Source organism: Mauremys mutica, chromosome 12 (genome assembly GCF_020497125.1).
Source record: "Mauremys mutica isolate MM-2020 ecotype Southern chromosome 12, ASM2049712v1, whole genome shotgun sequence".
NCBI lineage: Eukaryota > Metazoa > Chordata > Testudines > Geoemydidae > Mauremys > Mauremys mutica.
In genome coordinates this window covers 50,584,443-50,606,800 of record NC_059083.1, presented here as the reverse complement: position 1 = coordinate 50,606,800, position 22,358 = coordinate 50,584,443, and the positions used below count along the sequence as shown (strand labels likewise).

Below are 22,358 nucleotides of genomic sequence, written 5' to 3'. Positions count from 1 at the left end.
ACCATCACCGGTTCATTCACCTGCATGTCCACAAATGTAATATACACCATCATATGCCAGCAATGCCCCTCTGCTATGTACATCGGCCAAACTGGACAGTCTCTACGGAAAAGGATAAATGGACACAGATCAGACATTAGGAATGGCAATATACAAAAACCTGTAGGAGAACACTTCAACCTCCCTGGCCACACAATAGCAGATCTTAAGGTGGCCATCCTGGAGCAAAAAAACTTCAGGACCAGACTTCAAAGAGAAACTGCTGAGCTTCAGTTCATCTGCAAATTTGACACCATCAGCTCAGGATTAAACAAAGACTGTGAATGGCTTGCCAACTACAAAACCAGTTTCTCCTCCCTTGGTTTTCACACCTCAACTGCTAGAAGAGGGCCTCATCCTCCCTGATTGAACTAACCTCGTTATCTCCAGCATGCTTCTTGCTTGCATATATATACCTGCCCCTGGAAATTTCCACTACATGCATCCGACGAAGTGGGTATTCACCCACGAAAGCTCATGCTCCAAAACTTCTGTTAGTCTATAAGGTGCCACAGGACTCTTTGCTGCTTTTACAGATCCAGACTAACACAGCTACCCTTCTGATATTAGGTAGATATTGGTTCAAATAGTCACTGCCTCGTGTCTAAAAGCAGAACAAAATATGCTGAAGTTCCACTACTGAAATGGGTCAGGATTTTATATTTTAGGGGAAGCCACAACAAAGAAACAAACCAAGCAAATAGGGCTGGGAATTGCAATGGATGGGCAGCCAACTGCAAGTGAATTGCAGGGGAAACTTCAGCCTAACTCTATTAGTGCCCTTTGAATTTTTTATGCAGAAACACCTGCCCTTCCCTATGACAATAGCTCATAGTCCTGCAGTAGGACACTCCACACACAGATAGCCAGCCAGGTGACCATCTTATGGAAAAAGGAATGAAATTTGAAAAACCTTCCTGTTAGGCCCCAGTGTTGGAAATGTTACTACTGGTCATACAGTTACCCAATTTCCTTTTAAAGCTAGAATCCATCAATTTTGTTAAAAATTTATCCTCTCTTGAATAAAGATTTCTATTGGAAATTTGTAAGAAATGTTACATTTTCATGTTAGCAGAGTGGTGAGGAACCTTAATTTTCATTTCATGGGCATTTCCATGATGTCAAATGCTGGCTTTCATTCCAATTTTGACTTTTTAAAAATGTATGTATTGTGAATTTTATTTCTAGTTCATTTTTATTTTAGATTACTTATGGTTTTTTTATTATTTATTGTATTTTATGTGTACAATTTAAAATTATTTAAATTTTATTTTATTTCATTTATAAAACAATATATAACAACTTTTTTTCCCCTAACAAAATTTTGTAGAAATAAATTGGTTTCCATGTAACATTTTGATCTTGATGAATTGGTATTTTCTGATGGAAAAATATTCGAACAGAATTTTTTATCAGCTCTACATTTTATTCTTTTTTTCCTTTATTGGATTAAAAATATTAATTCTCTCTCTCTTTTTGTGGCTGTCGTATCTGCCATTTTTTCAAATTTGTCATATTGGAGGCAATTTTTAATTTCAGAAGGTGGAGAAACCTACTAGAGGAAGAGGCTGTTGCAGATTTGATTTTGATAAATAGGGAGGAACTGGTTGAGAATTTGAAAGTGGAAGGCAGCTTGGTTGAAACTGATTATGAAATTATAGAGTTCATGACTCGGCAGGATTTGGTTTCAATGGCTAGATGTTGGTAAACATTGCTATGAGCTGAGACACTAAAACCAACAACAGAAAACATTGGTCACGGACGGCATTAGCCCAGCCTTACCCTGCGCCGTGCGCTGGCAGGGATGGGTGTCAGTGGTCCCACAGCCATGCAGGGATCCCTCTCCCCCCAGCTCTCACACAATGGTGGCAGCCATCCCTACAGGTGCAAGGGGCGGGGCAGGCTGTGATCCTGGAGGGAAAGAACCTAGAGCCACACCCTGGTCAGCGAGGATGAGGATTCGTCCCTGGCGATGGGAGAGGCCATTCCACTGCTGGATGGCTTCTACCCATAGACGGAGCCATTCAACTATGGGATAGTCTCTGCTATGGCCCATGGCTCATCGTTCTCCTCCTCCTCGCAGCCTTGGCCACAGATCTCTGCTCTGCTGGGTCATAGCAGTCGCCTTCCCTGCACCTTGCACCATGGTGTCTTGGACCCTTTGGCCATCTAGGGAGCCACCTGTACCTCCGTTGTCACTGCTGGGAGTCCCCCACAACCCCATTGTCCTAACCCTGACCCCAACCCTAGCCCCCACTGAATTTCCTGCAACTATAAAAACTAAAATAGTTAAAAATCACAAAGAAACTTAAAAATACAAAACAATATTAGTCTAAATTGCACAAATAAAATTGAATTCTGCCAAGCCTGTATATAGCCAGTGTCTGCTCTCTTAGCACTGATCACAGCAGCAAATATCAGCTCTGTTGTACCCACATCAGCTCACTAACCCTCTCAATGCCCCAGTGAGGTCTGTGCCAGAAGGAAAAGTAAAATCTTGTGTGTAGCCCGGAGGAAAGCTTAAAGTGGAATGAAGGATGCTCCAGTGTCTGAAGAGTTCACCTTGGACTTGTCAGATGTTACGCCAATTCCCTCCTTTGTCAAACTCCTTCTGTGACTGTCAGGCCCCATTTCCAAAGGCTGGTAGGTATCTAAAAATGTGGATTGATGCCTGAGTAGGTGCGGTACCTAACATCCACTAGGACTGTCTCTGTATTGTCGAAGAAAAGTCCTCCTCCGATACCCCAATAGAGATTTCAAAAGGTCTCTTACCTCTATTGTGGCGCCATGGGGTTCGAAGGGGAACGATCCGTAGTAGCCGTCTGTGTGTCCGTGGGCGTTGCCATCCCGGATGAGCCCCCAAATTGTCGAAGAAAAACTCAGTTCTCGCTTTTTGTTTGCATGCAGCAAAATCAAATACTTTATTCTTTCTCTAGTAATTACAATAGAGGGAGAGAGTGTCCTAGGAAACAGGGTTGCCCCTTGCCCCGGACAGGTCTCTCTCAATTAGTAAACAATCACAGCAAGCATTTATACCTTTGTTACAGACAATAGCTAGCAATCCTGTAGACAGTAAAAAGAAAACATTTGCATTTGTTTATACATAAGCTTCTTTGCTATCTTATTTGTCTCACTACTAGAAAAAAAGCAAGACTGCATATTGCAAGGTCGTAATGACTTTTCACACAGTTCACTCTGTTCCACATTATCTTGCTTCTACAAATCTCACATCATTAGGGTCACAGCTAGCCTAACTCATGCTAACTTAACTAACATACATTTAAGATCCCTTCAAATCCTTATTAATTATTTCCTGGCCTCCACAGTATCTTTAGGTGCTGAAACACCTCTATAAATCTGTCCCTCTGTGTGTCAGGTCCTCATCTGGAAAGCAGGGATAATAGCATCTCACAGGGGTGGTGGGAGGATAGATACATTCAGTACAGTAAGGTGCCCAGACACCATGGTGATGGGGGGGGCAGATAAGGAGCTAGGAGAGCAGTGATCTGACAGGTCTTTTCTTTGTCCAAATTCTGCCATTTTGCTTTGGGTTGGGACATAAAGAGAGATCATTGCCCAGATCCCCTTGGATTCCCAAACCTTGAGCTGAAAGGAGAAGGAAGGAAAAGGTTGAGTTACCTCTAAGGCAGGTCTATCAGCAGCTGGAGTATCTGTTGTCACTTCCTCACTTAGCATATCAGGGACCAGGATCCAGGTTATTCAGTCCATCTTTTCTTCCCACTGCATCCACGTACTTCCATGTTACCAGTAAATAGAACATCATATCCCAGAACAGCTACTGAGGCGCTATTGTCAAGTCTGGTAACGTGCCCTGTGCCTCATATCCTCCACCAAGTGGGGAAAGTCTTTTGTGGTCCATTATATATCCTTCTGTTGGAAGGCACAGTCTCCCAAGGCACATCTGTTCAGGGGAATGTAACAAGCAAGGAAAAGTTTGTCTAAAAATAAACCAAATACTATGTCAGTAGAGTAAAACTTCTAATCTCAAAGGGAAAGTCCTGGAGAGGGAAGAAATGTCTAATGCTAAAACAAATCCCTTTCTTTATTGGGTGAATGATACGTTGACTGTCAAGAAATAATGCATTAACCTTAGAAATAAAATTGACGCCTGAGATTTTTTGAGCCGCTTAACTGATTTAGACAACAAGTTCCCATCCATTTCCCTTAGAAAGTTTTTTAAATCTCAGCAGAGCATTAGCTGATCTTTCATTTTCTCCAATCAAACTTCCTGTTGCCCTTCAAAGAAAGCACACATGTACCCAGTCCCCATCCAATAAGCTCATTCAATCTGTTCAGGTAACATTTATAAAGTGTCTAAGTGATTTAGGAGCCTACATCCCATTTCCAAAAGTGTCTTAGTTATGACGGCTTAGCAGCCTAAATCTCAGTGAAAGGCAATGGGATTTAGGCTCTTATGTCACTTCTGAAGATTGCTTAAGTTTTTTTGAAAATGTTTCCCTTATTTCAATGCCTCCTGGTCAGTCATTTCTGAAATGAGGAAGTGCCGGCTGCTGCTCAAATAAAATGCAGATGCAACAAGGTGTTTTAACATTTAGGTTGGGATTTTCAAAAGCTGGTAATGTACACAATAAACACCCAACTCCCACAGAATTGCAATGAGAGTTTGGCACCTAACTCCCTTAGGCTTCTTGGAAAAGCCCAGACCATGGAAGCATGGAGGTCAGAGACCCGAGATTATAAAGTGAAAATAGTTTGTTCCCAAATCCCTGACAAGTTTCATGGTTATGTGGCTCTTCAGTGCCACAGGAATTGTACAAATTAGATAATCTTGTATCAGAACTGTAGGCCTCTAATTGGTCTGTTGGAATGTTTGATAAGCAACTGAACAGTATAGATTCCATCCTGGAGGACAGTGTTATACGTTGACACTAGCCAATTCATGGTCAATATAATCATTTCAGTTATGTGTATTGCAATATATTCTGCAACTTGACTACAAAACTGTGCTTCTTGTCCTGAAGGAAAGGTTTGTTCCAGCCTTTACAGAAGAATACAAATATCCACTTATTTCTGAACGCAAAGCAAACTACCAGATTGTTATTCCCAGTCCTCTCCTAGCATAATTTGCTCCCTAACCATGTCATAAGGTCTTAGTCCAATTTATAACCAGTGTGACTAATTGTGTGTCACCAAAGTTTTGATGTTCATAATGCCCAAATGTGGAATATTTGTGGCTCACACCATTGTATTTTGGAAAAAGAGGTTTCTTGTTTTGTTTTGTTTTTTAATTAATCTCTGGCAAAACTATTGCTGACAGGGATGGAATCCCATTGCCTAACTCTTTGAAGGATTTTTCAGTTGCCACAGCTAAGTGAGCAGCAGGCTATGTTACAAAAATATAAGGAAGTCAATCCTTCGCTGCAACTGCAGAAGACATGGTTTTCCGTAATGTGCTAATTTAGCAGGTGCTGGTGCATTTGCACGGAGTCCAAGAATTTAACAGACATTGTACGTTCAGGCCACTTCAGAGGCTACATTATTGGAACGTAGGGTTTGGAAGGCAGGGTTTTTCTGGAAGAGGCACAAAGTCTCCTACAGTTAGATTTTCCAGGGAATCCCTCTGGCAAAGAGCTGCTATTTCCTCTTATACCTGGACTTGGATTTGAAGTTTCCTCCTTTCCGGTGTCGGGCTAAGCCCAAACGCTTCCGCTCTTCAAAGGAGGGGCCAGCACGATACTGTTTTAGGGCCTTCCTGCTTGTGTTGGTGAGCTCCTCGTCAAAGACAGATGATTGCTTCTTCCGTTTGGGGCCTGCTGCTGCTGAGGGAGGCTCATCCTCGGGCACAACTCGAGCTCGCTTTGCTCGGCGGTTCCTCTTTGCTACACGCTCTGCATACATCTGCGACTTCAGGATTTCAAATTGTGATCTCTCCTCTGGTGTCATTTGGCCTTTTTTCTGAGTCTCCTGCATAAATTTCTTCCTCTTCTTTTTTCCTCTCAACGCCAAGTCAAATTCCTGAAGGGCTTTAGCCAATTTCTCTTTCTTTCTCTCTTCTCGGCTCTGGAACCAGCTCCGCTCAGGCCCCTCTTCCACCTTCTGTTCTCCTGCCTCCAGTCGCTTCTTTGCCATGTTGATCTGGGCCTCTGATTGCTGCATCTCACGCTCCTCACACTCTAGACGCAGCACTGCATACACATCTTTCTCCAGCTTCTCAATCTTCTCCCGGAATTTCAGGATCACATCCTGGGGGAGGATTCTGGCTTTCACTGGCATCTTGGCTGTCTTCACAATCTCCTTCAGCATCTTGCGCTCCTCCTCACCCACCAGTGAGACTGAGCGGCCAGCCCGACCAGCCCGCGCTGTCCGCCCCACCCGGTGCACATAGTGCTTGGTGGTGTTGGGCATGGTGAAGTTGATCACCGTTTTGACACCCTCGATGTCAAGTCCTCGGGCCGCAACATCTGTAGCTACCAAGACATCGATCTGCTCATCTTTAAAGCGCCTGAGGGCCTCCAACCGTTGTGTCTGAGAGAGGTTCCCATGTAGCTCCCCTACCTGCAGACCCATCAGCCCCAGCAGGATGTGCATGCGGTGAGCCTGCTTCTTGGTCTGTGTGAAAAGCATCACGTGGTCTGTGAAGGTCCGTGTCAGCAGAGCTGACACAATAGCTTCTCTGTCCCCTTCTCTGTTGGGACGGACCCGGATAAATTCCTGCCGCAGGAAAGGGGCTACATCCGTGTTGCTATTCACAAAAATTCGGACAGGATTTTTCAGGGAAACAGCAGCCAAATCCTTCACCTCATCTGTCATGGTGGCAGAGAACAGCATGGTCTGACGGTGGTGGGAGCACAGCCGAATTATCTCCTTCATCTGTTCCTCAAAATACTCATCCAACATCCTGTCTGCCTCATCCAAGATCAGCACTTCGATACTGCTCAGGTGGAAGGAGGGACAGTTATGGAGATGATCTATCAGGCGCCCAGGGGTGGCAATCAGAATGTCTGGCCCAGAGCGCAAAGCTGCCTCCTGAGTCTTCACATCCAAGCCCCCCACAGCTAGGCAGGTTGTGATGCTGCTGAACTGGGCCAGCTGCTTGGTGACAGAGTGCACTTGAATGCCTAACTCTCTTGTTGGCACCAGAACCAGCACCCGAGTCACTGGAGCCTGACGAGGTTTGTAGATCAAGCGCTCCAGTACAGGTAGGGTGAATGCAGCCGTTTTACCTGTCCCAGTGGCAGCACAAGCACAAATATCCTTCCCCAGCAGACCCACGGGGATACAGGCCTTCTGGATTGGGGTTGGCTGCTTGAAGCCCAGGGCTGTGATTGCCTTTAGTAGAGGGCGTGAGAGGTTCATGTCCTGGAATGACAAGTTATCATCGTACTGAGACGCATCTTCGAAAAATATCTTTGTTTCCATCTCTCCTACTTTCTTCTGTCTCTTTCGCTCCTTCACCTTGAGGGTATCTGCTTTGGTGAGGATACTCTCATCAGTTGAGGAATATTGGGACTCTACATCCTCTTCCTCCTCTTCACTGCCTTCCTCGCTTTCCTTCTCTTTGGTTTCATCCTTCTCCATCTTTGTGTCTTCCTCTTTCATCTTAACATGTTTCGCTTCCCTTTCCTGGGTTTTACTTTTTTTTCTCACTTTTTCAATCTTCTCATCCAGTGTTGTTGCTGCTGCTCTCTTGCCCCTGAGCTGGCGCAGCGCCTCCGCCCAAGCCCCGCTCGCCGCGCCCGGAGCCTCCTTCTCCGCGAAGACGAAGCCGGCACTGAAGTCCCCGCCGCGGCGCCTCTGCTGCCCCCGGCCCAGCGGCTCCTCCTCATCCGCCGAGTCCCCAGACTCGGGCTCCTCTGGCGCCGCATCCCCCTCCCCGAGCGTGGCCACGAGCCCGAGCCCCTGCAGCATGGCGCGCGCCGAGCTAACTTGTCATTCCAGGACATGAACCTCTCACGCCCTCTACTAAAGGCAATCACAGCCCTGGGCTTCAAGCAGCCAACCCCAATCCAGAAGGCCTGTATCCCCGTGGGTCTGCTGGGGAAGGATATTTGTGCTTGTGCTGCCACTGGGACAGGTAAAACGGCTGCATTCACCCTACCTGTACTGGAGCGCTTGATCTACAAACCTCGTCAGGCTCCAGTGACTCGGGTGCTGGTTCTGGTGCCAACAAGAGAGTTAGGCATTCAAGTGCACTCTGTCACCAAGCAGCTGGCCCAGTTCAGCAGCATCACAACCTGCCTAGCTGTGGGGGGCTTGGATGTGAAGACTCAGGAGGCAGCTTTGCGCTCTGGGCCAGACATTCTGATTGCCACCCCTGGGCGCCTGATAGATCATCTCCATAACTGTCCCTCCTTCCACCTGAGCAGTATCGAAGTGCTGATCTTGGATGAGGCAGACAGGATGTTGGATGAGTATTTTGAGGAACAGATGAAGGAGATAATTCGGCTGTGCTCCCACCACCGTCAGACCATGCTGTTCTCTGCCACCATGACAGATGAGGTGAAGGATTTGGCTGCTGTTTCCCTGAAAAATCCTGTCCGAATTTTTGTGAATAGCAACACGGATGTAGCCCCTTTCCTGCGGCAGGAATTTATCCGGGTCCGTCCCAACAGAGAAGGGGACAGAGAAGCTATTGTGTCAGCTCTGCTGACACGGACCTTCACAGACCACGTGATGCTTTTCACACAGACCAAGAAGCAGGCTCACCGCATGCACATCCTGCTGGGGCTGATGGGTCTGCAGGTAGGGGAGCTACATGGGAACCTCTCTCAGACACAACGGTTGGAGGCCCTCAGGCGCTTTAAAGATGAGCAGATCGATGTCTTGGTAGCTACAGATGTTGCGGCCCGAGGACTTGACATCGAGGGTGTCAAAACGGTGATCAACTTCACCATGCCCAACACCACCAAGCACTATGTGCACCGGGTGGGGCAGACAGCGCGGGCTGGTCGGGCTGGCCGCTCAGTCTCACTGGTGGGTGAGGAGGAGCGCAAGATGCTGAAGGAGATTGTGAAGACAGCCAAGATGCCAGTGAAAGCCAGAATCCTCCCCCAGGATGTGATCCTGAAATTCCGGGAGAAGATTGAGAAGCTGGAGAAAGATGTGTATGCAGTGCTGCGTCTAGAGTGTGAGGAGCGTGAGATGCAGCAATCAGAGGCCCAGATCAACATGGCAAAGAAGCGACTGGAGGCAGGAGAACAGAAGGTGGAAGAGGGGCCTGAGCGGAGCTGGTTCCAGAGCCGAGAAGAGAGAAAGAAAGAGAAATTGGCTAAAGCCCTTCAGGAATTTGACTTGGCGTTGAGAGGAAAAAAGAAGAGGAAGAAATTTATGCAGGAGACTCAGAAAAAAGGCCAAATGACACCAGAGGAGAGATCACAATTTGAAATCCTGAAGTCGCAGATGTATGCAGAGCGTGTAGCAAAGAGGAACCGCCGAGCAAAGCGAGCTCGAGTTGTGCCCGAGGATGAGCCTCCCTCAGCAGCAGCAGGCCCCAAACGGAAGAAGCAATCATCTGTCTTTGACGAGGAGCTCACCAACACAAGCAGGAAGGCCCTAAAACAGTATCGTGCTGGCCCCTCCTTTGAAGAGCGGAAGCGTTTGGGCTTAGCCCGACACCGGAAAGGAGGAAACTTCAAATCCAAGTCCAGGTATAAGAGGAAATAGCAGCTCTTTGCCAGAGGGATTCCCTGGAAAATCTAACTGTAGGAGACTTTGTGCCTCTTCCAGAAAAACCCTGCCTTCCAAACCCTACGTTCCAATAATGTAGCCTCTGAAGTGGCCTGAACGTACAATGTCTGTTAAATTCTTGGACTCCGTGCAAATGCACCAGCACCTGCTAAATTAGCACATTACGGAAAACCATGTCTTCTGCAGTTGCAGCGAAGGATTGACTTCCTTATATCTTTGAAGGATACATATCTAAACAGAAAATTGGCTATAACAGAATGATAGACCAGAATCTTCACAAACCGTGGCTTACATTTTTAATTCCAAGATTATTGTCTCTTAATGACTTAAACAATATTTTTAACTGAAGTCACTGATTTAACAATTACTGACTATTTGCCATTCCATATGAACAGCTGCCATCTAGTGGTCATTAGAAAGGATGCATAAAAAATTTGTCACATTAACCTTGACTTTCGCTAATGCCAATTTTCCAGTATAGCCACCCCTTTTCCAGCCCTCACCCTCTGCTATCTCTAGTATCCATGATAGAGCAGAGCTGCCCCTTTCCCATACCTCATGCTCTGCTGCCCACAATGCCCCTTGGCCCAGGGTACATTCAATGGTAGCTTCGGTACTGTGGACTCACTCTGCCGAATTCACGTGTTTTAGTGGGACACACAACACCGAATGCATAAATTCACTTCCAAAAAAGTGAATAAAATAAGTCTGAATTAATTTCGTACTGTAGACGTACCCTTAGTCCTGCCTTGAGTGGAAGGGACTGGACTAGGTGACCTGTTAAGGTCCCTTCCAGTCATACTCTTCTATGATTCTGTGAATGGGAAAGTCAGTTGCCTTGAATTATCAGAGTTTATTTCAAAGTCATGAATGTACTGATATATTTTCACAGGGACTCACTCACACAATATCTTCACCCAAATTTTGCACCAGTATAACTATTTTGGTTAGTTCTGTGACTTTGTTATGGAAATAGTTCTACAGGTTCAACCTCTAGTGCAGACACAGTTTTCCAATAAAAAGGTGCCTTATACAGGTATCGATTATTCCCTTTTCCAGCATGGGAATGAGCTATACCTACATGAGCACCTTTACATCAGTATAATTGCATCCAGACGGTGTAGGTGGTGGGACACCTCATGGGGCACCCTGGAGGACTCAGGGTAGCACAGAAAGCAGCTCCTCAAGTCAGTTTCCCTTCTTCGTCCCCATATAATGGAGGAATTCCCCTAGTCTCATGGTTTTCCCTGCAGAGCCTCTTTTACTCGAGTCTCACTTCAGCCTCCTGAGCTTGCCTCTTACTCTAGCCCCCTTCTGCCCTTTATTGAATGTTGCCTAATTCCTCTCAGTGGGGCATCTTTTCTAATCAGGGCTGGCTTGGCCCCAAGATCTCCAGACCAGGGCACACAGCCCTGTCAGAGACGGGGATACGCTGGTACAGTTAAAGTGGTGCAACTTCTATGTGTAGACAAACCTTCAAGCATGTATTCTTCACACTGGTTATGAAGGGAGTAAATAATGTGAAGTATGACATCAAAGACGACAGAAAGAGAAGACTTAGTTTAGTTCTTTTATTGCATGATGCTTTTGGTAACAGACACAATTATTAGGGTCTCCTAGAAAATGGTAAAACATGAGAAGGAACTGGTGGGAAACATTGCCTGAGAGTGGAACGAATTCTCAGGGCATTGCTTTGGCTATAAATGTACAGGCTGGGTTTTTCTATAAGAGGCTAATGTTAGGCACCCAAATCCTATGCACAGTAAATGAGAGTTGGGCACCTAACCATAGTTAGGTGCCATTGTCAATTACAACTGGACATGGTGGAGTGGATAGTGCACTGGACTAAGGCTCTGGATAACTGGTTTCTTTGCCTGTCTCTGCCACTACCCCACTGACTGAGTCTGGGCAGGTAACGTCACATCTTTCTGTCTTTGTTTTCCCAGCTATAACGTGAGGATAAGAATGTGGAGCTAGGGCTAGAGTCACAATGCTTCCACTTTAGGCCCCTGAATCCCAGAATCTGCCCCCCTGGGATTCACAAAACCCTGCTCAGCTGCCGGCAAACCCTTTAGGCACCTAAGTGTTTGCAGTTAAAGGGGTGTAGGCCCCTATGTCTCTGCCTCTGGACATGCCCCCTACAGCCCCACACCAGGCACCCGGTCACCGAAGTTCCAGAGCGATGTACAGACCTGGGGAAGATAGGAGTTCCCCTGTCTGGCTTGCCTGCTGGGCCCAATCCAGCAAGCGAGGTGCCCAAATGCTTTTGAAAATCCCACTGTACATCCAAGTGTCCTGAAAAACTGGCCCTAAATCATTGTTGAAAATAAGCAGCCTAGGCTGGTGTCCTGTGTTCTGTGGCACAGGTTAGAGGGTTTCCTTTTGCTTTTCTGTTTCTTTGGAAAGAAACCCGGGAATGAAAGACACTAAGAAACAAAAGTTAATTATACAATTGCCTAACACTGGAGTTCCACGTGGACATTGCAACACTATATTTTTGTAAAGTAGGAATCACACATTTTGTGTGTGTGTGTGTCTGTGTATAGAATTCTCTCACTCTACAATGAAAGGATGCTCAGTGTTCCCGCTGAGTTCATTTTGCCTGCACCCTCTCACTGAGCACAAATTCCCCTCATTGTTTGAACTTTGAGCAGCCAGAAGTTCAAGTCTCCCACCAGCCCAGTAGTACCCACCTGCGGAATCTTATAAAGGTCTCCAAAAAAGAATGGGGTCACAGGATTAAAGAGGTCTCTCTGTCTCCACTTTGTCTCATGGCTGTGACTCTAAGAGCATGCCTCAAAATCCAAGGAAGGAAAGGGGAACATTACCTTGGACTACAGCAGGCTTCAGTTCAGGCCCCAAGCCAGCCTATGGTATGTCTGTTTCATTTTAACCTAAGGAAACTGATTGGTTAGCATCGTGCAAACATGAATTTCCTGCTAGCTTTCCTCAGAGCCTCCTTGACCTCTTTGTTTCTCAGGCTGTAGACGAGGGGATTGACCAGAGGAGTCAGGACAGTGTAGACAACAGAGAGAACTTTCTTGAAGTGTCTCAGTGTGCTGGTTGTTGGGAACATATAGGCAATCAGTAGAGTTCCATAATAAATGGTCACCACAATGAGGTGGGAGGAGCAGGTGGAAAAGGTCTTTTGCCTCCCAGTGGTGGAAGGGATTCTTAGGATGGTCACAATGATGCAGATGTAGGACATCAAGGTAAGTAGGAATGGGACCACTAAGAAAATCAAGCATAGTGTGAAAACCAACATTTCCATCATCTGAGGATCATTGCAGGAGAGATTTACCAGAGGGATAAGATCGCAAAAGAAATGGTCTATATCATTGGAGCCACAGAAAGTTAACTGGGATATCAACAAGGTTATTATGCCACTACTTAGGAAGCCACCTGTCCAAGAGACACCTGCAAGCTGGAGGTATAACCTGCCAGTCATACGGGTTGCATAGTGCATTGGATTGCATATAGCTAAATACCGATCATAAGACATCACTGATAAGAGAAGGCATTCCGTGGCAATCATAGAACCAAAACAAAAATACTGTGTGAGACACCCACTAAATGAAATGGTTCTGTCCTCAGTCAGGAGACTGGCCAGCATGCTGGGCAGGATGGTGGAGGTGTAGCAGGTCTCCAAGCAGGACAAGTTCCCCAGGAAGAAGTACATGGGGGTGTGAAGGTGCTGATCAATTACAACTAGCACTACGATGAGGATGTTTCCAGCCGTGGTTGCAATGTAGATCAAGAGAAATAGCAGGAAAAGAAGGATTTGCAGATGAGGAAGAGTCCCAAATCCCAGGAGGTTGAATTCTGCAACGGACGTTTGATTTCCCTTTTCTGGGTTCGTCATAGGTTGTGTCCACGGGAAAGAAATTCACTCTGGGATATATGAAGAACATTCACTCAATAAAATGTCAGCATTATTTTCATTGTCCCTGCAGCTGGCTAACAGAACAATAGCTGATTAACCACCATTATAGCTTGAAATTTATCCTCTATTGCGAGAAAATAATCTGTATAATATTTGAAATCTGTAAAAAAAATGTTCTATTTTCATATTATGAGAGCGATGTGGAACCCAAATTTCCCTTTAATCGTCAAGTTCATGATTTCAAAATGTTGGTTTTTATTCCAATTTTATCTTTAAAAAAATTATTGATCTATTTTAAATTTTATTTCTTGATTTTCATTTTATATTATTTTTATGGTATTTTATATTTGCATTTTATTTTCTTTGATACAATAATTATATTTTTATAATTATTTAAATTTTCTAATTTTATATTTTAACATTTTATAAAACTATATAACCATTATTTTTCCTAAGCAAAACTTTGTAGAAATTGGTGTGTTCCCATTGAACATTTTGATCATGAACGGATGATTTCTGATGCAAAAATGTTGGATCTTTTTTTTTTCAGGTCTACATTTTATTCTTTTCTTCTTTAAGATTGGTTAAATAAACATTAATTCTCTCTCTCCCTTTTTTGTTTGTGGCTGTCTAGTCTGCCATTACTAATCCTTATTAACTGCTAAGTAAGGACCTGATCCTGCCCAGTGTTAATTTTACAAACCGGAATATTTCTGTTCAGTCTGAGCCTTCTCTCACTGAAGTCAAAGATAAAATTTCCACTGACTTCAGGGACGCGACCCTTTGATATCAGTGGGGTTTGGACTGCTAACGCCTTGAGCCTTCTTTGACACTTGCAGCTCGGCTCGGCAGGATTTGGTTTCAATCGCTGGACATCGGTAAATGTTGCTGTCAGCTGAGACACTGAAGCCAACAACAGAAACGATTGGTCACAGGAGGCATTAGCACAGCATCCCCCCCACACCGTGTGGCCGGACAGGGACCCTCCGCACCAAGCTGTCACTGGGTGAGCGAGCGGGGCAGTGACAGCCGAGCTGCACAGAGCTCCCTGCACTGCCATGGGGCTGGTGACACCCATCCCTGGTGTCAGGTGCAAGGCGCAGGGCAGGCTGCAGTCCTGGCAGAACAGAACAGGGACCCCCCAAGGCTGGGCTGCGAGAAGGAAGAGTCCGTGGCCATCCCGGTGCTGGATGGCTTCTGTCCATGGAGGCAGCCAGTCGGGGAGGGTTCCCTAGCAGCTGAGGGCTCATTGTCCTCCTCATCCTCCCAGCCCTGGCCGTGGATCTCTGCTCCACTGGGCCAGGGCAGCCACCTTCCCTGCTCCTTGCAACTCGGTGGTGCAGGGAGCCACCAGTATCCTATTGCTCAATGCTGGGAGCCCCTGCAGCTCGGCTGTAAGCGCTGCCTGAACCCTGAACCCACCCCCTGCTGAATTTCCTGCAACCGTAAAAATTAAAATAGTTTAAAATGGGGGAGGAGAGGGATTTAATAATAATCAACATTAGTCGTGAAAATTGAAAAAACAAAATCCGAATACTGCCAAGAGAATTTATTGCCAATGGTCTCCTCTCCGAGCAATGAGCAAAGCAGTAAATATCAGCTCTGCTCTACCCACAACATGTCCCTAACCCTCTCCATGCCCCAGCGAGGTCTGTGCCAGAAAGAAAAGTAAAATCCTGAGCATGGAGGGAGGCTTAAAGCGGAATAAAGGATGCTCCAGTGTTTGATGAGTTCGCCTTAGACTTGGGCAATGTTAGTTCAATTCCTGCCTCCCCCCACAGCTACAAACTCCTCGTGTGACTTTCAGGCCAAATTATCAAAGCTCTCTAGGTACAAAAATGCTTATTGGTGCTTGAGTAGTAGGTGCGGCACCTAACACACATCAATTACAAATACCACTGGGGTGGGTGTGTGCCTTCAGGTGCTGAAACACCTCTATAAATCTATCCTTCTGGGTGTCAGGTCCCTGTCTTTAAAGCAGGGATAATAGCACCTCACAGGGCGATGGGAGGATAGAGACATTAAAGACAGTAAGGTGCCCAGATACCATGGTGATGGGGGGCCAGATAAGTAGGTAGGATAGCAGCGACCTGACAGGTCTTTCCTTTTCCAAATTCTGTCGTTTTGCTTTGGGTTGGGAGTTTCAGAGAGATCATTTCTCAGTTCCCCTTGGATTCCCATGGAATCCGTTATCTAACACAATTATATTGCTTCAAAAAGCTCGAGCTTCAAGCAGCAGGGAGGAAAAGGCTGATTTACCTTTAAGGTGGGTCAGTCACAAGCCAGAATCTCTGTTGTCACCTCCTCACTCACCATTTCAGAGACCAGGATCCAGGTTATTCAGACCATCTTCACTTCCCACCGCATCCACGTTCTTTCATTTACCCAGTAAATAGAACGTCATAACCTAGAAAAGCTACTGGGGCTTCGTTGCCATGTCTAGTAACTTGCCCTGTGCATAATACCCTCCGCCAAATGGGGAACATCTTCTCCGATTCGTTATATAGCCTTCTGCAGGAAGGTGCAGTCTCCTGAGGCACCTCTGCAGTGGGGAATGTAACAAGCAAGGACAAGTTGATATTTGGTTTACTTTTAGAACGCATCAGTAGAGTCAAACTTTTAGTCTCAAAGGGAAAGCCCTGAAGAGGGAAGAAACTTCTAATCCTAAAACAAATCTCTCTTTTTATTGAGTGAATGCTATGGTGAATGTCAACAAATAACACATTAATTCTAGATATTACATCTGAGATATTCAGAGCTGCCTGAGTGATTTAGACTCTGAGTTCCCATCTAATTCCCTGAGGCAGCTTTGGAAATTTCAGCATAGTTAGCTGAGCTTGCACTTTCCCTAAACAGACCTCCTGTTGCCCTCAAATGCACGAAACACAGGTACCCAGTCCCCATCCAATAAGCTTACTCAATCACTTCAGGGAACATTTTAAAAAGTATCTAAGTGATTTAGGAGCCTAAATCTCATTTTCAAAAGTTTCTTAGTTTCTAAGGCTTAGCAGCTTAGGTCTTCACTGAAGGTCAACAGGTCTTAGGTTCCTAACTCAATTTTGATATTCGCTTAAGTGTTTTTGAAAATGTTACCGGATTGTTACTCAGATAAAATGCAGGGACAACAACGTGCTTCACTCATTTAGGCTTTAGGGATTTAGAAAGGGGTAATGTACACAATAAACATGCAACTCTCATGACATTGCTATGAGAGTTTGGCACCTAACTCCCTTAGGCTTCTTGGAAAAGCCCAGACCATGGAAACATGAAAATTATAAAGTGCAAACACTTTCTTCCGAAATCCCTGACAAGTTTCTAGTATAAGTATAGGTTTCCCCCATCCTTTCATGTATTTATACCTGCTCCTGTATTTTCATCCCATGCATCTGATGAATTGGGTTCTAGCCCATGAAAGCTTATGCTCAAATAAAGGTGCCACAAGGACTCCTCATTGTTTTTGAAATCTATAAGAGGGGCTCAGCGAGGGGGCTATTTGGCTGAGGAATGCCTGGAAGGAGCATTTTAACACTGAGCCATAGTGATGTGTTTTGCTGTAGTGTGCTGAGCCTGGCAGTGTTTGTTTACACTGTGCTCTGAACCTTGAAATGATTGATGTGTGTCCCCAAAAAGTAACACATTGTAAATCACTTTTAAAAGTAGCACTCGGTAATCTGAGTGATGAGCTGTGCACTAACACAAGAAGCCCACAGAAATATGTGTGCAGGAGGGGAAGTTGTGTGTGTGTGTATGAGTAAGAGAGAGAAAGAGACAGAGACAGAGTGTGAGTTGGGGAAGTGTGTGTTGGAGGAGGGGAGAGTGTGTGTGTGTGTGTGTGTGTGTGAGAGAGAGAGAGTGTTAGTTGGGGACGTATTGTGTTGGGGGAGAGTGAGTGTCACTGTAACTACATCACATAATGCTCTAAGCCTCTCCTTAAGGTGTTTTTATTTTCTTGGCAAAGCAGAAAAGTTGTGTCGGCGGGAGAGACATTCCAGTGTGCACACCGCCACTGTTTTGTTGGCAAAAAGCTGCCTTTTTGTCTACAAATCAGTGTAGAGTAGAAAAGGCCTTACTCTTGCCCAGTGGCTCTCAACCTTTCTAGACTACTGTACCCCTTTCATGAGTCTGTTTTGTCTTGTGCACCCCAGTTTCACCTCACTTAAAAACTACCTGCGTACAAAATCAGACATAAAAACAGGGCCGCCCAGAGGATTCCGGAAGCCTGGGGTCTTCAGCAGCGGGGGGCCCTTCCGTTCCGGGACCCGCCGCTGAAGTGCCCGGAAGACCCGCGGCGGGCGCCCCCATGCCGACGAATTACCACCGAAGCGGGACCCACCGCCGAAGTGCAGCCCAGTCTTTGGTGGTAATTCGGCGGCGGGGAGCCCCCACGGCAGGTCTTTGGGGCACTTCGGTGGCGGGTCCCAGAACGGAAGGGCCCCCCGCCGCCGAATTACTGCCGAAGACCGAGCTGAACTTCGGCGGCGGGTCCCGCTTAGGCGATAATTCGCCAGTGGGGGGTCCTTCCTCCCTGGAGCGGAAGGATCCCCCACAGGCGAAGACCGGGAGCGGAAGAAGCTCCTGAGCCTGGCCCCGCAAGAGTTTTCTGGGTCCCCTGGAGCGAGTGAAGGACCCCGCTCCAGGGGCACTGAAAAACTCTCGTGGGGGCCCCTGGGGGCCCATGGCCTGAGGCAAATTGCCTCTCTTGACCCCCGCTCTGGGCGGCCCTGCATAAAAATACAAATGTGTCACAGCCACACTATGTCGGAAAAATTGCTGACTTTTTCATTTGGTCTGTATGAAATTTTAGTTTGTACTGACTTTGCTAGTGCTTTTCATGTAGCCTGTGTAAAACTAGGCAAATATCTAAATGAGTTGATTTACCCCCTGGAAGACCTCTGTGTGCTCCCAGAGATACACATACCCTGGTTGAGAGCCACTGCTCTAGCCCCCTTCTGCCTTTTATTGAACATTGGCTGATTCCCCTCAGGAATTCAATCTTGTCTAATCAGGTCTGGCTTGGCCCCAGGCTCTCCAGCCCAAGGGCATGCGGCCCCGTCAGAGGCAAGGATACTCTGGTACAGTTAAAGTGGTGCAACTTTTATTTGTAGCCAAACCTTGACACATGTATTCCTCACACTGGTTATGATGGGGGTAGATAACGGGAGGTACGACAACAAAGACGACAGAAAGAGAAGAGTTAGTTTAGTTCTTTTATTGCATGATACTTTTAGTAACAGAGACACAATTATTAGCGACACCTAAAAATGGTAAAACATGAGAAGGAACTGGTAGAAAACATCGCCTGGGTTTGGAACAAATTCTCAGGATAGTGGTTTGGCTATAAATGTACAAGCTGGCTTTTCCCATAAGAGGTAATGTTAAACAGGCAAATCCTACGGACAGTGAATGGGAGTTGGGCATCTGAAGAGCCAAAATCCATTTGCTGTGGATGTAAAATCTTAACTACAGTTTCTGCTAAGAACTTTTCATATAGGCCCAGAGGAAGACTAGCTAACAAAGAACAGTATGTAGCTAAGAGAAAGCTGGGGTAAACAGATAACCTTGTGTGTTTCAAGTCAGTGAGCAGAGTCAGCATAACTGTGAATGTAACTGGGCATCCTTATCGCAAGTTATAGACACATGAAGCTCTGAGAAAGGCCTCACGGTTACTCCCTAATGCAGGGTGGAGATAGGGGTACAATACCCCTCAGATCCCAGACAGAGTTCAGGGAGAGACCTAATATAATTGACATAAGTTATGATACCCTCCCCTCAGAGATGGATGCCAGTCCTAGCCCCACAGAAATGCAAAGGTAAACTTATAAACAATTGTTATTGTTAAATACTAATTACTGCTTTTTTGTTTTAAATCTCCAGGAATGTACCTGTTGGTCAACCAGGAGAGCTGCTACCTCATTCCCCTGGATTCCAAAATTAGGATTTAAACTATACACTTGAATAGACATAGTTTGGGGGTAATTATCTGCGTGTCAGCAATATGTTAATTTGGGCCATGGATGGAGCCATTATGTAATCTTTTAGACCATTGGCTTATCACGTTTATCTTGTCTTGCTGCCAGAACCTATCCAGGGGCTTGGGAAAACCCATTCCTAGTCGCTTCTCCCCTTCCAATGAGCACCCTATATAATCTATTGTAATTAATTGTTCTGCAGTGTCTCTGAGCCTGATAAGCTCCACCAGCGCTGTGTGTAATAAACTCCTGTGCTTGACTCTACATGGTGTGGATTACTATTCCTTCAGCACCCAACACTGTTAGGTGCCATTGCCAATTACAACTGGACACAGTGGCGCAGAGTATTGGATTAGGGCTCTGGATAACTGATTTCTATGCATTTCCCCACCACTAACCCACTGAGTGAGTCTGGGCAGGTTACGTCACCTCTTTCTGCCTTCGTTTCTCAGCTATAACGTGAGGATAAGGATGTGGAACTAGGGTTAGAGTCACAAAGCTTCCACTTTAGGCCTGAATCCCAGAATCCAGCTCCCTGGGATTCACAAAACCCTACTCAGCTGCCAGGAAACCGTGTAGTCACTAAATTTTTACTTTAAACGTGCCATAAGTCCCAATGTTTCTGCCTCTCAACATGCCCTCTGCAGCCTCACACAAGGCATCCGCACGCCATAGCCCCAGAAAGATGCAGAAATCTGGGGAAGGTAGATGTTCTCATGTCTGACTCGTGTGCCAGGCATCTAAATACCTTTAGAAATCTGGCCCTAAGTCACTTTTGAAAACGGGCAAATAAGAGGCCTGGGCCGGTGTCCTGTGGCACAGGTTGGAGGGTTTCCTTTTGCTTTTCTGTCCCTTTGGAAAGGAGCCTGGGGATGAAATAAACAATAAGAAAAAGAAGTTAATTGTACAATTTCCTGTTGTTGGAGTTCCATGGTGATGTTGCAATCTTGCATTTTTATAATGTAGGTGTTGTTTGTGTCTGGGTGTATCTCACCCTATAAGGGATGGATGCTCAGCATTCCAGCTACGTCCATTTATCCTGAGCACAATCTCCCTGCATTGTCTGAACTTTGATCAGCCACCAGTTCAAGTCTCCCACCATCCCAGTAGTAACCACCAGTGGCATTTGATATCAGTCCTAAAAAGAACAGGGTCACAGGCTTTTAAAAGGTCTATGCACCTTCATTTGTCCCAGGGCTGTGACTCTGCAAAAGCATGACAAGAAATCAAAAAATGGCAGCGAATGGAAACGTGACCTTCTACTTTAGTAGACTTTGATACTGACCCCAATTCACTCCATATTAAATCTATTTCATTTTAACCTAAGGAAACAGATCAGCTAGCATTGTTCAAACCTGCATTTCCTGCAAGCTTTCCTTAGGGCCTCCTTGACCTCTTTATTTCTCAGGCTGTAGATGAGGGGATTGACCAGGGGAGTCAGGACAGTGTAGAAGACAGAGAGAACTTTCTTGAAGTGTCTCAATGTGCTGGCTGTTGGGAACATATAGACAATCAGTAGAGTTCCATAAAATATGGTCACCACAATGAGGTGGGAGGAGCAGGTAGAAAAGGCCTTTTGCCTCCCAGTGGTGGAAGGGATTCTCAGGATGGTCCCAATGATGCAAATGTAGGACATCAAGGTAAGTAGGAACGGGACCAGTAAGAAAATCAAGCTGAGTGTGAAAGCCAACATTTCCATAAGCTGAGGATCATTGCAGGAGAGCTTTACAAGGGGGATAAGATCACAAAAGAAATGGTCAATACCATTGGGACCACAGAAAGACAACTGGGATGTTGACAGTGTTGTTATGCTACTACCTAGGAAGCCACCTAGCCAAGAACCACCTGCGAGCTGGAGCCAGGCCCTGCCACTCATATGGGCTGCATAGTGCATTGGATTGCATATCGCTAAATACCGATCATAAGACATCACCAATAAGAGAAAACATTCTGTACCTGCCAGAGAACCAAAGAAATAATATTGTGTGAGACACCCACTAAATGAAATAGTCCTGTCCTCAGTCAGGAGACTGGCCAGCATCCTGGGTAGGATGGTGGAGGTGTAGAAGGTCTCCAAGGAGGACAAGTTCCCCAGGAAGAAGTACATGGGAGTGTGAAGGTGCTGATCAGTCACAACTAAGGTCACGATGAGGATGTTCCCAGCCATGGTTGCAATGTAGATCACGAGAAACAGCAGGAAAAGAAGGATTTGCAGTTCAGGGAGAGTCCCAAATCCCAGGAGGATGAATTCTGTGATGGACGTTTCATTTCCCTGTTCTGGGCTTGCCATGAGGTGTGCCTATGGGTAAGAAATTTACTCTGTGACATAAATGAACAAAATTCACTCAATAAATATCAGCATTGTTTTCATTGTCTCCCTCTGCTGGTTACTGAAAAAATAGCTGAGTTGAGAATGGAAGACAGCGGAGGGGAAATGCCATCTCTCTTGATCCCTGGGACAGATTTCATATCTGAGCAAACTGCAGGTTAAACCAATTGTTAATCTCTCTGGAAACTTGTGTAGTACCTTGACAGATGGCACCAAGCACTCAGATACAATGGTGTTAGGGCTCAGCCACAACAGCACGGAAACACAGATAGAGGAGACACATTAGGTAGATAAGTGTCCTGTGGCACCTTCAGGGGCGGCTCTAGCCACTTCGCCGCCCCAAGCACAGCGGCATGCCATAGGGCGCTCTGCCGGTCGCCAGTCCCGCAGCTCCGGTGGAAGTCCCGCAGGCATGCCTGCGGATGCTCCATCGAAGCCACAGGAGAAGCGGACCCTCCACAGGGATGCC

The 22,358-nt window shown here is 45.9% G+C and overlaps 3 protein-coding genes across 3 annotated transcripts; 1 reads left to right on the top strand and 2 right to left on the bottom strand.

Moving 5' to 3' along the window:
* Positions 1-5,587: 5,587 nt before the first annotated feature.
* LOC123346269 (probable ATP-dependent RNA helicase DDX27) lies at positions 5,588-7,935 on the bottom strand. Its single transcript, XM_044983578.1, has one exon. The coding sequence runs from the start codon at positions 7,927-7,929 to the stop codon at positions 5,656-5,658; it is 2,274 nt and encodes a 757-aa protein (XP_044839513.1). The 5' UTR covers positions 7,930-7,935; the 3' UTR covers positions 5,588-5,655.
* A 14-nt stretch (positions 7,936-7,949) lies between these two features.
* On the top strand, positions 7,950-9,752 carry LOC123346268 (probable ATP-dependent RNA helicase DDX27). Its single transcript, XM_044983577.1, has one exon. The coding sequence runs from the start codon at positions 7,963-7,965 to the stop codon at positions 9,682-9,684; it is 1,722 nt and encodes a 573-aa protein (XP_044839512.1). The 5' UTR covers positions 7,950-7,962; the 3' UTR covers positions 9,685-9,752.
* Positions 9,753-20,899: 11,147 nt separating this feature from the next.
* LOC123346904 (olfactory receptor 1020-like) lies at positions 20,900-21,850 on the bottom strand. Its single transcript, XM_044984349.1, has one exon. The coding sequence runs from the start codon at positions 21,848-21,850 to the stop codon at positions 20,900-20,902; it is 951 nt and encodes a 316-aa protein (XP_044840284.1).
* Between the last annotated feature and the right edge of the window lie 508 nt (positions 21,851-22,358).